At 46.9% G+C, this 14,029-nt stretch overlaps 2 protein-coding genes across 2 annotated transcripts; one reads left to right on the top strand and one right to left on the bottom strand.

Moving 5' to 3' along the window:
- Positions 1-1,063: 1,063 nt before the first annotated feature.
- Positions 1,064-2,029, top strand: LOC130483929 (taste receptor type 2 member 40-like). Its single transcript, XM_056856838.1, has one exon. The coding sequence runs from the start codon at positions 1,064-1,066 to the stop codon at positions 2,027-2,029; it is 966 nt and encodes a 321-aa protein (XP_056712816.1).
- Positions 2,030-2,803: 774 nt separating this feature from the next.
- Positions 2,804-12,779, bottom strand: ANKRD66 (ankyrin repeat domain 66). Its single transcript, XM_056856826.1, has 4 exons — positions 12,641-12,779; positions 6,311-6,539; positions 5,175-5,319; positions 2,804-2,845 (listed from the first exon to the last, which is right to left on the bottom strand). Exons 1-4 carry the CDS (start codon positions 12,777-12,779, stop codon positions 2,804-2,806), a joined length of 555 nt encoding a protein of 184 aa, XP_056712804.1.
- Between the last annotated feature and the right edge of the window lie 1,250 nt (positions 12,780-14,029).

Raw genomic sequence — 14,029 nt, 5'->3', positions numbered from 1 at the left:
GGGGCCCTGAAGCTTAAGCTTCATTAGTTTCATAGTAGATCCGCCACTGAGAAGAATATAAACTCATTTGTCCTATGAAACGCTAAGGAAACTATAAAACTATCGACAGGATTGGCCCACCCCAGGTTCCGTGGTGCTTGGCTGCACAGCTGGGCCAGGCAGGGGGAGGCCAGGTGGGCACATCCCATCCCCTGCCATGGCAAGGGAGGGCCAGGTGGGTGCGCCCATGCTGTGAAAAGTAGCAAGGAAATGGAACACTAGCTTAACTGAATATGGCCTCGTTTGAAACGAAGTCATCCCACTGCCCTCCCGCCCCCCAACGCAACCACTGTCTATACCTATCAAGGTCCTAGACACATTCGCTTACTTAACAACAGAGACATTAACGGCAGAGACATTCACCCTTTCCTCTGACATTTTCTCACTGGAAAAGCCTCTCCTGAGCTATTCTTATTCCCGTTTAGGAAATACATATGGGTAAACTTGAGATACTACAAACTTACGTGCAATCAGTTCTGAGATCAGAGACATTAAATCTCAGAAAACAACCTTCATGTAGGTAGTCCACATGTTCTTCACACTGCTATTCTTTGCTTCTGCTCATGAGCCTGGAATTTCATACATTTCTTTCAGAGCCAATTATATTCACTGTGATTTTCGACGGGATTGATGGTTGAGGTTTCTCCAGAAATAACAAATTAAGCGCACACACGCGCGTGCGCACACACACACACACACACACACAGAAATGCAATCATCTTCCAGATTTGCAAGAATGCACACTCATATCAACACAAGATCCATCCCTCTGTACACTTCATTCCACATCATTTGGTTTCGTGGTTTGTGGACAGGAGCGAACGCCTCGCGGGGAGTGTTGCTTCTGACCACAAGCTCTTTTGCAAAACTATTGTATGTTTTACACCATGCTGTTGTGAAGGCATGCAAATCAAGGGGAAATAAAGCGTTCTGCAACTGAAGCACTTCCCAATCTCATCGCTGATAAGGCAAGAGTCGATTTCACATCGAGAACCGCTGATTTTCTGAGGGAGTATCTGAAAGAATGGAAGCCAGTGGATGCAAAGTTCCAACATCAGACAATTCTTCATTGTCATCTATCATCTTCCTTGTTTTCTCAGCACTGGAGGCTCTCGTTGGGATGGGGCTGAATGCTTTGATTGCCGTGGTGAGTTGCACCCATGGGATGAAAAACAGACAGCTGAAATGTGTCGATAAAATCTTGACTGCTCTGGGCGTCTCCAGGTTTTGCCAACTGTCCATATTCATAGTCAAGATTATCTGGATGACCATCTCTTCTACAAATTTTGAAATGACCCGCATGTATCATCTGGTCAAAGGTACCATCTGGTTCCTAACCTCTATCTGTTTCAACTTCTCAGCCTGCCTGTGTTTCTTTTATTGTGTAAAAATTGCAAACTTCAGGCACCGCCTGTTCATTCACCTGAAGATGGAAATCTCCAGACTGGTACCCTGGATGCTCCTCGTTTCTGTGTTTGCATCACTGGCGAACACTTTCCCTTTTTTCCATGGTCTTTATAGTATCACTTGCAAAAATAATACTGGTTACGGCACCTCAGGAAACCAAACACTCGAAGATCTTACTCTGGAAACAAATTTGGTTTACCTGTTTGTGTTTTGTGGCACGGGGTTTTCGGTGGCGTTCTCCATGTCCATCACCTTGTCCGGCCTCTTACTCTTTTCTCTATGGAGACACACCCACCTGATGCAGAATGGCTCGACCAGTTTCAGCGACCTGAGCATGGCCGCCCATTTCAAGGCCGTGAAAACGATAATGCTGCTCTTGATCGTTGATAGCGTTAATTTTGTAGGGTTGATGATCCTGCTGTCCAACAGGTTTTCAGAGAGAACTCCTATAAACCAGCTTGTCACGATTGTCGTCTTTGTATGCCCCACCGTACAGTCCCAGATAATGATCTGGGGCAATCCCAAACTGAAAAAAGCATTCACCAGAGTGATAGATTGCATCAGGCACATGTTCTTGGTTTGAAAATGCGTAATGAGAGAATAATTCTGTGTTTTGTAGAACATTTCTGGTTGTGTACTCTCCGGTTTCTGAAGATTACGTTTCACCTCAAACATGAGTCTAAGTTCACCCTAGTAGAAGCCAGATGTTAGACTAGCGAGATCAGTAGCACTGTTTGACTTGTAATCCCTTTCAAGGGAAAGGCTAAAGCAGTTCTGTTTTTCAGCTGGGTTTGTGTCCTATTCTGATTTGCCTGCTGTGTGACGTGCTCTTTAACTTTTAATAAATGTACTTTAATAAGACTGCTCATTCAGATGTTTTACTGGCATATGCCGTACTCATAAATCTGATTCTGATTCTAACCACTCATTTAGCCTACAGACCTTAATATAAGAACATAAGAAAAGCCCTGCTGGATCAGACCAAGGTCCGTCAAGTCCAGCAGTCTGTTCACACAGTGGCCAACCAGGTGCCTCTAGGAAGCCCCCAAACAAGACGACTGCAGCAGCATTATCCTGCCTGTGTTCCACAGCACCTAATGCAATAGGCACACTCCTCTGATCCTGGAGAGAATCTTAGAGACCTTGAGAAATGTCACACTAGATAAAACAAAAATAAATAGTTTTAATAACAAACCAGTTACCACAAGATCCTATGAATTTAATTACATGAGCCAAACATTTGGCTACAGCCAATGTAACTCCTAAATCCATGCCTGTCGAGTGTTTTTTAACCTTATCTGGTGTTTACAGCCCCTTATTATCACAGAAAAGAGGAGGGAGCCACAAATCTCTAATGTTACCCTAAGTAGGTAGACTTCACTTTAGTTGGTGGAATTATCTGGAGACAGAGAGCGAAAGGGGGTAACTGGGATTGGAGAACACCAAGGATTACCAGGGTTGCTGTGCAGAGGAAGGCACTGGCAAACCACCTCTGTTAGTCTCTTGCCATGAAAACCCCAAAAGGGATCGCCATAAGTAGGCTGCGATTTGACGGCACTTTACACACACACACATATACCAGGATAGTCCTGGGTGAAAACTCTCAAAGGAGCAGGCAGTTCTATAATTAAAATATAGGCCAATTCCACCACACCATGAAGTGGCCATTATACAGATTCTGGGAATAGAGTATTTAGAGGGAAGCATTTTAAGGTTATGATGTTATTTCCAGTGTGCTCAAGACATTCTCCTCTGAATGATGCTGAACACTCTCTGAACAATCAATATTTGATATTTGTTTAATTATACCCAAGTACATGCGTAACCCTGCTTCTTCCACCAACACTGCTGGAATGCAGCCAGTGGTACAGGACACACCTCGATGAACTTAATCTGATACTTTCTCCCCCTTGTTTTATCAGGCCTGTCAGTGCAAAAGGATTAGCAACTGACTATGGCAGTTCATGCTTTGTATACCTGGTTTGCAATTCATGTTTTAAATATGGAAATGGGGTTTCTCCCTGCAGATGTGAGGGCCTGCAAGTGCACCAATAATCTCTTCTAGAGCTCTCTGTTCATGGGGTGTAGCCCTTCAGGGATCTAGGGCTTTGACAATGACCTGCTGGATCATACTAGTGGTGCATCCACTCCAGCAAACTGTTTTACACAGTAGCCAACTAGTTGCCCTAGAGAGCCACCAACAGGGCATAGAGCCAGAGGCTTTCCCCTGATGCTGACTCCTGGCACTGTTATTTAGAGGTTTACTGCCTTTGAACATGGAGGTTCCCTTTACTTACCATGGCTAGTAGCCATTGATGGACCTCTCCTCCTTGAACCCAACTAACAGTCTTTTAAATCCATCTGTGCTAGTGGCTATCACTACATCTACTGGCAATGAATTCCACTAGTTGACTACTTATTGAGTCTTTTCATCCATTCTGAACCTAGTTAATTAAAGCAACGATAAAAAGTGGTGCAATATAACCATAAATATACAGGTAACCTTTGAGAGCCAGTGTGGTATAGTGGTTAAGGTGTTGGACTAGGATCTGGGAAACCCAGGTTCGAATACCTAATCTGCCATGGAAGCTTGCTGGGTGACCTTGGGTCAATCACACCCTCACAGCCCCGACCCTGGCAAGTATTTGGATGGGTAACCTCCAAGGAATACCAGGGGTGTGACATGGAGGCAGGCAACGGCCAACCACCTCTGAATGCCTTTTGCCTTGAAAACCCTACAGGGTTGCCATAAGTCAGCTGCGACTTGACGGCAAAAAAAAGGGGGTAACCTTGGCTGTCATCGCTACAACAAAGAGTTAGCTTTTAACTGTAACCTAACTTCTCCCCATTTTCTAATAATTTCAATACTGCTTTCAAAAAACCCATTTAATTAAATATCGGAGCCAGCATAGAAAGAAACTGGTTAAGAAATGAATTCATCTGCCACCACTGAACGTTATAGTTAGGTTTGCCTAGAAACAAGAAATGACAAGAACTTCAAGAACATTTATTTTATCTCATACAACAAAACATTCTGATGAGAAATGATGGATCTGGCCAACTTTTTCACCCCATCTCAGCCAATTCCTTCCCAATTCCTTTCCTGATCACCACGAGTACTGATTTCATGGTTTTTTAATGCTCTTTCGGTCAAAAATGATCCAAGATTCAAGCTTTCCTGCTGCCTCTGTCCACTTGTTGTATACATATGTCCTTCAAAACGTTCATTTACAATTGATTTTGGCAATTCCTGGTGCAGAATGATACTGATGAACATCGGAGGAACTTTGAACACTGAGAGCAGAGGCAATCCTCTGTGACCACAACTACGGCAGAGAAAGTGCCACATGGCCATGCGAAGATCACCAACGTAGGTAAGAAGTTTGAAAAGGACTGTTGGTAGCCTACGTATTGGTGGCTAGGATATTAACACAACCCTGGTGCAAACTTGAGCCAGGTGGCTCCTGCCGTGCTAGCAATGTAGCAGGGCCTGATCAGCTTGAACCTCACTAGTTGCCATCGGCAGCACGGTGCAAGTCTGAGCTGAATGAACTCTTGCAATTCAGCCAGCACCACAGGGGCCATTTGGATCAGCTTACAGGGCGGTGGCCCACCAGGAACCTTCCCAGTAAGTCAGGGGTCTCCCACGTAGCACCCATGGGCGCCACAGTGCCCACCTAAGTGCATTTAGAAAGTGGGTGGGGCCAAGGGATGCCATCTTTTCTTACACACTTTTTGGAGGGTTTTTTCTGAGTGGGCGGTTTACTTTTCAAAAGTTTGTCCTTCTTCAGCTCCCACTCTTCATCGGTTTCATCCAACTGAATTCCCTTTAGTTTTGCTGCCCGGCGATACTCCCTGCACTCTACTTCAGCCCTAGGAGAAAGAAACGGACAAAGAAGGACCGTCGCAGCCAAATGCAGCAACATTTCTCATAGGTATCTGGCACTAAGTAAAACAGAACCGTTGTGATAAGTTCGATGTGTCATTTCAAATGGTAACTTCAGCCATTTTTATATTACTTTCTCTTTAATCTTAGTGATGCTGTAGGACATAAATGCTCCTTGGAAGGGTGGGCAGGACACAAAATGCACATGAAGAGGAGGAAAAACACCTTATACCTTCCCTTTGGTTTGACTTGAAACAAAAGGGATTGGTTACAGAAAGGAAACTCTTATAGTGAGCAACAACGGTCTAACACAGGGGTCCCCAACCCTTTTCAGCCTGTGGGCACCTTTGGAATTCTGACACAGCATGGTGGGTGCCACCACAAAATCGCTGCCGCAGGAGATGGAGCCAGCCACAAAACAGCTGCCATACCTTACCTTCAGTCACACAGTGAAGATCTTTCTGGGGTGGTAGCAGTTGCTGACAAAACCATGTTTTTTTGTTTTTTTTAAATGTAAATAGCCAAGCAAATCTCCAATGGCCAATCAGAACCTTTGCTGAGCAAAACTCCCACCTGGCCCCACCCACTTTCTAAAAACATTTGGCAGCCACCAGGGAAGATGTTGGTGGGCGCTATGGCAGCCATGGGCACTGTGATGGGGATCCCTGGCCTAACAGCTGCTGAGCAAAGCAAAAAATGAGGGCTCAGTGCCATATCCTTTAAAGGTAAAATTAGTCCCCTGTGCAAGCAGAGGGGTAAATTCAAGCCATATCGGTTTAAATTTACCCCTCTGTGATGCTGAGTCGAGAGGCAGGCAGAATAATCTTCAAGTTACCCAGTCTCAGTTTCCATCTTTCTATCGTGTTCACGAAGCCATCTCCTAGCAAGCCAAGCCTTGGCCTTTGCCGCTCTCCCTCCTCAGAAACCAAGGATGCTCTGCAGGAATCCCTTGCCCCGAATACAGTTGCCAGGACTCACGTTTCTAAGAACTTGACGCAATCTTTGTGACCATAGATCTCCGCCATCCGCTTCGGCGTATCCCCGTAGAGATCTGCAGCGTCCATAGGAGTGTGTAAAGAGTGCAGCGTCCTCAGCACCCCCAGCTTCCCCGACTCCGCAGCAAAATGAGCTGGGGTCCACCCTGCGTCTGTTCTCAAGCCCAGGCGAGCCCCGTGCTCCACGAGTCGTTTTACTATCCGTGACGTTCCTGGTAGAAATACAAACAAGAGATGGAAGGAGAGAAGGAGAAAAGATGTTGCTTCTTCACTTAGAAAGGAAAGTCTGAAGGAGGGCCGAGCACCTTCTTTTGGTATTTTTTTGGGGTTTGGGTTTAACAAACCCATAAATTTTCAAAAAAATCCGAAAAGCGTTCAGATCTGTGCTCCCAGGGTAATCCCCGCTGCTTGCAAGCTCCATGTGGAGGTTGGATCTGACTCAAGTAAGTAAGGAGGGAGGAGGAGAGGGGGGAGGGAGGGGAAAGGTGCTGATTATTACCTTTAAAGCCTTACACAGTCTGGGACCTTCATATCTGTGGGACCGCCTCTCCTGGTATATTCCCTGGAGGACTCTCCATTCAGCTAGTACCAACCTTTTGGTGGTCCCCAGCCCAAGGAGTGTCTGGCTGGCCTCGAGCAGGGCCAGGGCTTTTTCTGCTCTGGCCCCTGTCTGGTGGAATAGCCTCTCTAGTGAGACCAGGGCCCTGCGGGACCTCAAAGAGTTCTATGGTTGAGGCCAGCTATGGTTCCCATTTAGGGTTGCCGGGTCCCTCTTCGCCACCGGTGGGAGATTTTGGGGACGGAGCCTGAGGAGGGGAGGGTTTGGGGAGGGGAGGGACTTCAATGCCATATAGTCCAATTGCCAAAGCGGCCATTTTTCTCCAGGTGATCTGATCTCTATCGGCTGGTGATTAGTTGAATTAGCAGGAGATTTCCTGCTATTACCTGGCAGTTGGCAACCCTATTCCCAATACATAAATGCTGGCCTCCCTAACCTCCCCACTGCGGTAATACCTTTTCTATTCAATCTGGTATTATTCCACCTACTCGCCTAGCTGAAGCTTGTGTGTGTTTGTGATGCATACTTTAGAGGTGCCAAGGTAATTTAGGATAATGTGTATATGATTTTGTAGGGCTATTTTAAAATGTTTAAATGGTTTTATTGATTGAATAGGACTTTTATATTTTGTAAGCTACCCTGAGCATTATTCAGCATTATTGGCCAGGGAGAGCAGGGTAATAAATGGAAATAATTAGGGCTGTTGATTCGGTTCGGCCCGAACTGAAAATCAGCCGAATTTCCCCTGATTCGGTGGTTTTTAGTTCGGGAGGAACCGAACTCAAAACTGGCGGGCAACCGGGGGGGGGGGCGAATTCAGCGAGTTTGGGAGTTCGCGAATAAATCCGGCAAATTCGGGGCCGTCAGTAAGCAGCATAACCGTCAGTAAGCAGCATTCTCCTCCCCCGGCCAATCGGTGGCCAAGCTGGGTCTTCTTCTGGCCAATCAGTCAGGATTGAGTACTGGAGGAATCAGCTGATGTGCGGCCCGGCCAGGGAGAGAGAGAGAGAGAGAGCGAAATCCTCGTGTGTGTGTGGGGAGTGCTTGTGCACATTTGCTCCTTTCTGTGGCTGCAGGGGGCGTATTTTTTGGGGTATAGACACAAAACTTTCAGTGGAGCTTCAGATGAAGCTTCTTAAGATACCCCCCAAGTTTTGTAAACATTGGGTCAGGGGGTCCCGAGATATGGGCTCCCCCCTTTTTCTTTCCATGGCTGCAGGGGGCGCATTTTTGGGGGTACAGACCCCAAACTTTCAGTGGAGCTTCAGATGAAGCTTCTTAAGATACCCCCCAAGTTTTGTAAACATTGGGTCAGGGGGTCTCGAGATATGGGCTCTCCCCCTTTTCCCTCCCCCCCTTTTCCATTTATGTGGCTGCAGGGGGCGCTTTTTTGGGGATATAGCCCCCAAACTTTCAGCATAGCTTTAGACAATTATTCTTAAGATCCCACCCAAGTTTTGTAAAGATGGGTTCAGTGGGGGCAGAAATATCGCCTCCCCCCCTTTTCTCTTTCCATGGCTGCAGGGGGCGCATTTTTGGGGGTGCAGATCCCAAACTTTGAGCGGGGTTTCAGACCAGTGTTCTTAAGAGACCACCCAAGTTTTGTGAACATTGGGTCAGGGGGTCCCGAGATATGGGCTTTCCCCTTTCCCCTTTTCCCTATTGGGATGAATGGATCAGCCGATCCTGTGTGCATCTTCTCCAGAGCAAAACGTCCTGTGCCTAATTGGAATCATCTTGGATTACAAGTCCTCCGCAGCCCCTCCTGATGGAACAGAAGACAGCCACAGTAAGACCCCTTTGGGGGCTTTAATCTATAATTTTTCTCCTGTGTATGTGTGTGTGTGTGGGGGGAAAGCAGAGTCTGTGTGTGTGGGGGGAGGGAGCAGTTTCTGTGGGTGGCTTTCGTGGAAAGCCAAAGGGGGCTTTCGTCGGTTCTGCCTGGGGTGTGTGTTCCCCCTTGAGTCTTTCGCTCCCTGGTTTGAGGGGGGAGGTTTCAGTTGTGTGTCTTCTGGTTTTCCCTGTTGCAAAGGTGTTGTTTTACAAGGTTGTGTTGCTTTGCAGTTGTTTTGCAAACTGTTGTCGGGGCTGGGAGCTTTGTGCGTGGGCGGCAAGCTCTGCTGAGAGATGCACATTAAGGGTGCGGGGGACCCCTTTCAGGGCCCATATCTCAGCCCCCCCCCCGACCCAATCTTTACAAAACTTGGGGAGTCTTTCAATAAACGTCCTTTGAAGCTCTGCTGAAAGTTTGGGACCTCTAACCCCAAAAATGCCCCCCCAGAGCCATGGAAAGGCGTGATTGTGTTTTTAATGGCTTTATTCGGCCGAATTTTTTTTCCGAACTTTGAATTCCCGCCGAATTGAACGGATCCGAAGTGGGGGAGTTCGGACTTTGGCATATCCTGAATCTAAATGGGCCGAATTCGGCCGAATCCGAACTATACCGAATTTTTTTTAATTCAACAGCCCTAGAAATAATAATAATAACAGTAACAACATTAATAATGATGGTAATAATAATAATAATAATGGCGGCAGGACCAAAGTGGCCCCAAATAATGCTGAAAAAAATCATAATTATTCAGGATCTGCTTTTTCGGCTCCCTTTAATAGCTGGCATTTTTTTAACCAGTTTAAAAAAAAAATACTGAAAAGGTATTTTTTGGGGGAGGGGTTGGTATGGCTTTAGCTGAATGTGCACCCCTACTCTGAAGTTTTTCTATTGCTCCCGGTGAAATAGGATCCTGAAGCGTTGGGCCTGCCAACTTTGGCTTGGGAAATCCCTGGAGATTTGGGGGAGATCCCTGGGGAGGGTGGAGTCTGGAAAGCAGAGAGTGCTAAGCTAGGTTATGATGCTATAGAGGTCACCATGTGAAGCGGCCATCCCTCCAGAGGAACTCACCTCTATAGTCTAGAGAGCAGTTGCGATTCCAGGGAAACTCCAGCCCCCACCTGGAGGTTGGCAACTATGAAGTGCCTACTTTTCCTTTTTGGAGACGCTGGGGTAGGCTGACCATGACCCTTGGCTTTGCTGAGCCCAGTTTAGTGACCTAGCAGCCCCATGGCTAGACTCCTACCTTCACAAGAGCCCTAATTTCTGCACACACACACCCAGTCACAAACCACCCCATGGCGGATTGGTCCGCTGCTGCTTGCTTCCACTGTAGTTTGCTAGTATAGTATAGTATAGTATAGTATAGTGTAGTGTAGTGTAGTGTAGTGTAGTGTAGTGTAGTGTAGTGTAGTGTAGTGTAGTATAGTATAGTATAGTATAGTACAGGGGTCGGCAAACTCATTAGTCAAAAGAGCCAAATATCAACAGTACAACAATTGAGATTTCTTTTGAGAGCCAAATTTCTTAAACTATATAGGTAGGTACACTGTTTATTAACTTAATAAACTTTAATTAAAGTTTTAAGCCTTAATTAAACTATAGGTACACTGAATAAAACTTGATATCATACTTAATAGTGATCTTATTTATTGATAAAAATTAAATTGTAAGTCCCTGCCATTTCCCCCTCCCCGTCTGGTCCTCATCTGGAGGCCTGGTCTACTGCCATAAAAGCCTATTGGTAGACCTGGCCTCCGGCTGAGTCCCATTGGGAGGCCATTGGCTTTCTTGGCAGTAGACCTGGCCTCCGGAGGCCCATAGAAGCCAATGGGTAGACCTGGCCTCTGAAGGGGGACTTTTTCCCCTCCTCAGAGTCCAGGTCTACCGCCAAGAAAGCCATTGGGTAGACATGGCCTCCCAATGGGACTCAGCCGGAGGCCAGGTCTACCAAAGGAAGCCCGCCCCGCCCAACAGCTGATAGGCGGGGGGGCAGGAACCGCCGAGCTGCCCGCCCAGCAATCGCGCGGCTAGAGGGGAGGGGAGGCTTTAGCCTCCCAACTATTGAGGGAAAGGGAAAGGGGGACCTGGCCATTCTCCACAACGGGGGAGGGGGGAGAGACAGCGCACCCGCTTGCCTGCTCTCTCGCACTCACTCTCTCTCTCTCTCTCTCTCAGGCGCGCTGGCTCCGCAGCCTGGCTGCCAGCGCAAGGGGGCGTGAGAGCAGGGGCTCCGAACCAAGTTCGGAGAGCCGCACTCAACGGGCCAAAGAGCCACATGCGGCTCGGGAGCCGCAGTTTGCAGACCCCTGGTATAGTACAGTATAGTATAGTATATAGTATGGTATAGTACAGTACAGGGCTTCTTAAACTTTTTCCACTCGTGACCCCTTTTCGCCCGAGAAATTTTTACTCGACCCCGGGTATATAGGTAAAATAGGTATACAAATCAAACATTTACTATTAGTAATAAAAGAAGAAAAAAGTGAGATTATGATAGAGATAATGATGAAGAAAGTCCATACGCCAGTGTAATAGAAATGAAAATGAATGTAGTTCGATTATCCCTTTCCCTGTTTCCCTTTTCCCATGTCTCGTAATAAAAACAATAAAATAATAATAATAAAAAGAAATCAAACATTTACTGATAATAAATCAAATTTTTCGCAACCCCTACATTAAGTTGTGTGACCCCATATGAGGTGACGACCCACAGTTTAAGAAGCTTTGGTATAGTATAGTATAGTATAGTATAGTATAGTATAGTATAGTATAGTATAGTATAGTATAGTATAGTATAGAGTCAGCACAGTGTAGTTATTAAGAGCGGCAGACTCTAATCTGAAGAACTGGGTTGGATTCCCACTCCTACACATTGACCTTGGGCCAGTCACAGTTCTCTCTGAACTCTCTCAGCCCCACCTACCTCACAAGGTGTCTGTTGTAGGGAGGAGAAGGGAAGGCAATTGTAAACCACTTTGAGACTCCTTAAAGGTAGACAAAATATAGTGTAAAAATCATGATGACAAGCCGTGTTTGTCTGTAGCAGTAGAAAAGAGCACCACAATTTAAGAAAGATGTAGATAAGCTGGAACATGTCCAGAGGAGGGCAACAAAGATGGTGAGGGGTCTGGAGACCAGGTTCTATGAGGAAAGGTTGAAGGAGCTGGGTATGTTTAGCCTGAAGAGGAGAAGACTGAGAGGGGATATGATAACCATCTTCAAGTACTTGAAGAGCTGCCATATAGAGGATGGTGCCGAGTTGTTTTCTGTTGCCCCAGAAGGTTGGACTAGAACCAACGGGTTAAAATTAAATCAGAAGAGTTTCCATCTAGACATTAGGAAGAATTTTCTAACAGTTGGAGCGGTTCCTCAGTGGAACAGGCTTCCTCGGGAGGTGGTAAGCTCCCCTGGAGGTTTTTAAGCAGAGGCTAGATGGCCATCTGTCAGCAAGGCTGACTCTATAAACTTAGGCAGTTCATGAGTGGGAGGGCATCTTGGCCATCTTCTGGGCACTGGGTGTGTGTGGGGGGAGGTAGTTGTGAATTCCCTGCATTGAGCAGGGGGTTGGACTAGATGACCCTGGTGGTCCCAACTCTATGATTCTATGATTCAAAGAGTCCAGTAGCACCTTAAAGACTAACAGCTAGTACCTGGAGGTTGGCAACCCTACCTGAAGAAAATGGCTGCTTTGTAGGGTTGCCAACCTCCAGGTGGTGGCTGGAGATCTCCCGCTATTACAACTGATCTCCAGGCGACAGAGATCAGTTCCCCTGGAGAAAATGGCTGCTTTGGCAACTGGACTCGATGGCATTGAAGTCCCTCCCCTCTCCAAACCCCGCCCTCCACAGGCTCCACCCCAAACCTCCAGGAATTTCCCACCCGGAGCTGGCAACCCTAAATTCCGTAAGCTTTCTACCTACCTTTGGATGCTGCCCAATGCAGCGGGGTCCGGTCATTCCAATCTGCATCTTTGCCATTCGGGTCACACTGCCCTTTCTTGAGGATCTCGTCCACTAAATCGCAATTGCCTGCTGCCACAGCCTGGTGAAGCTCTGTCATGCCTCTGCCTTTTCCCAGTCTCCTGAAGAAGACAAAAGAACTCCGTGCGGCTTGAGCAAAACACTTTTATCAAAAAGGGAGGTCGCTTTTAAGAGACAGGAAGAGAGAAAGAGCAAAAGCAAGACAGGGAAAGCTGCGATTAGTGACAGCCTATAAATGAAACTTTTACTTAGCGATCAGCCACAGGATGCAGTCCTACCAACTCTACCTTAGAAGTAACTCCGACGGGAATCAGTTTTCAGAGGAATGCAATTCCTAACATTGTTACTGCTACTGCTATACCACAAGCTGGAGTTTTAAGAACATAAGAAAAGCCCTGCTGCATCAGACCAAGGTCCATCAAGTCCAGCAGTCTGTTCACACAGGAGCCGACCAGGTGCCTCTAGGAAGCCCCCAAACAAGACGACTGCAGCAGCACCATCCTGCCTGTGTTCCACAGCACCTAAGATAATAGGCAAGCTTCTCTGATCCTGGAGAGAAGAGGCATGCATCATGACTAGTATCCATTTTAACTAGTAGCCATGAATGCCCCTCTCTCCTCCATGAACATGTCCACTCCCCTCTTAAAGCCTTCCAAGTTGGCAGCCATCACCACATCCTGGGGCAGGGAGTTCCACAATTTAACTATGCGTTGGGTGAAGAAATACTTCCTTTTATCTGTTTCGAATCTCTCACCCTCTCTCGGTGGCAAACGCATCTGCCAGCAGGCAAGAAAATCCCAAGTCTGTTGTTATAGACTTACTATGGAAACTGACCCCTCCCTTCTTAAAGCTACAGACTCATTGTGGAGCAGGCTGAAAATAGATGTATTCAGCAGACATTAGAAACATGCCGCCAAACGTCATGCACATCTGGAATCCTGGCACGTCTCTCGACCTCCTACCAATGGACAAAATCTTTGGTATAATCTTCTGTATAAAAAGATTTGAGAAGAGTGGGGTGAGGGAGCAATCTGCCTAGAATTGACAAAAAGAAACTGTATTGAGGGAGCCCCTGTGCAAAAGAAGAGTTACAGTGGGGAGGAGGGTTGCCAGATCCAGGTTAGGAAATCCTGGAGATTTGGGGGTGGAGCCTGGGGAGGACAGGGAACTCAGTGGGGTACGGTGCCCTAGAGCCCACCCTCCAAAGCATCCATTTTCTCAGGGGGACTGATCTCTGTAGTTTGGAGACGCGCTGTAATTCTGGGGGATCCCCAGGTCCCACCTGGGGGCTGGGATCCCTAAGTTATAGATTGTATGAAACAGAAACCC

The sequence above is a fragment of the Euleptes europaea genome, chromosome 10, assembly GCF_029931775.1.
Source record: "Euleptes europaea isolate rEulEur1 chromosome 10, rEulEur1.hap1, whole genome shotgun sequence".
NCBI lineage: Eukaryota > Metazoa > Chordata > Lepidosauria > Squamata > Sphaerodactylidae > Euleptes > Euleptes europaea.
Note: the sequence above shows the minus strand (reverse complement) of the source record. Positions and strands in the feature narration are given on the sequence as shown.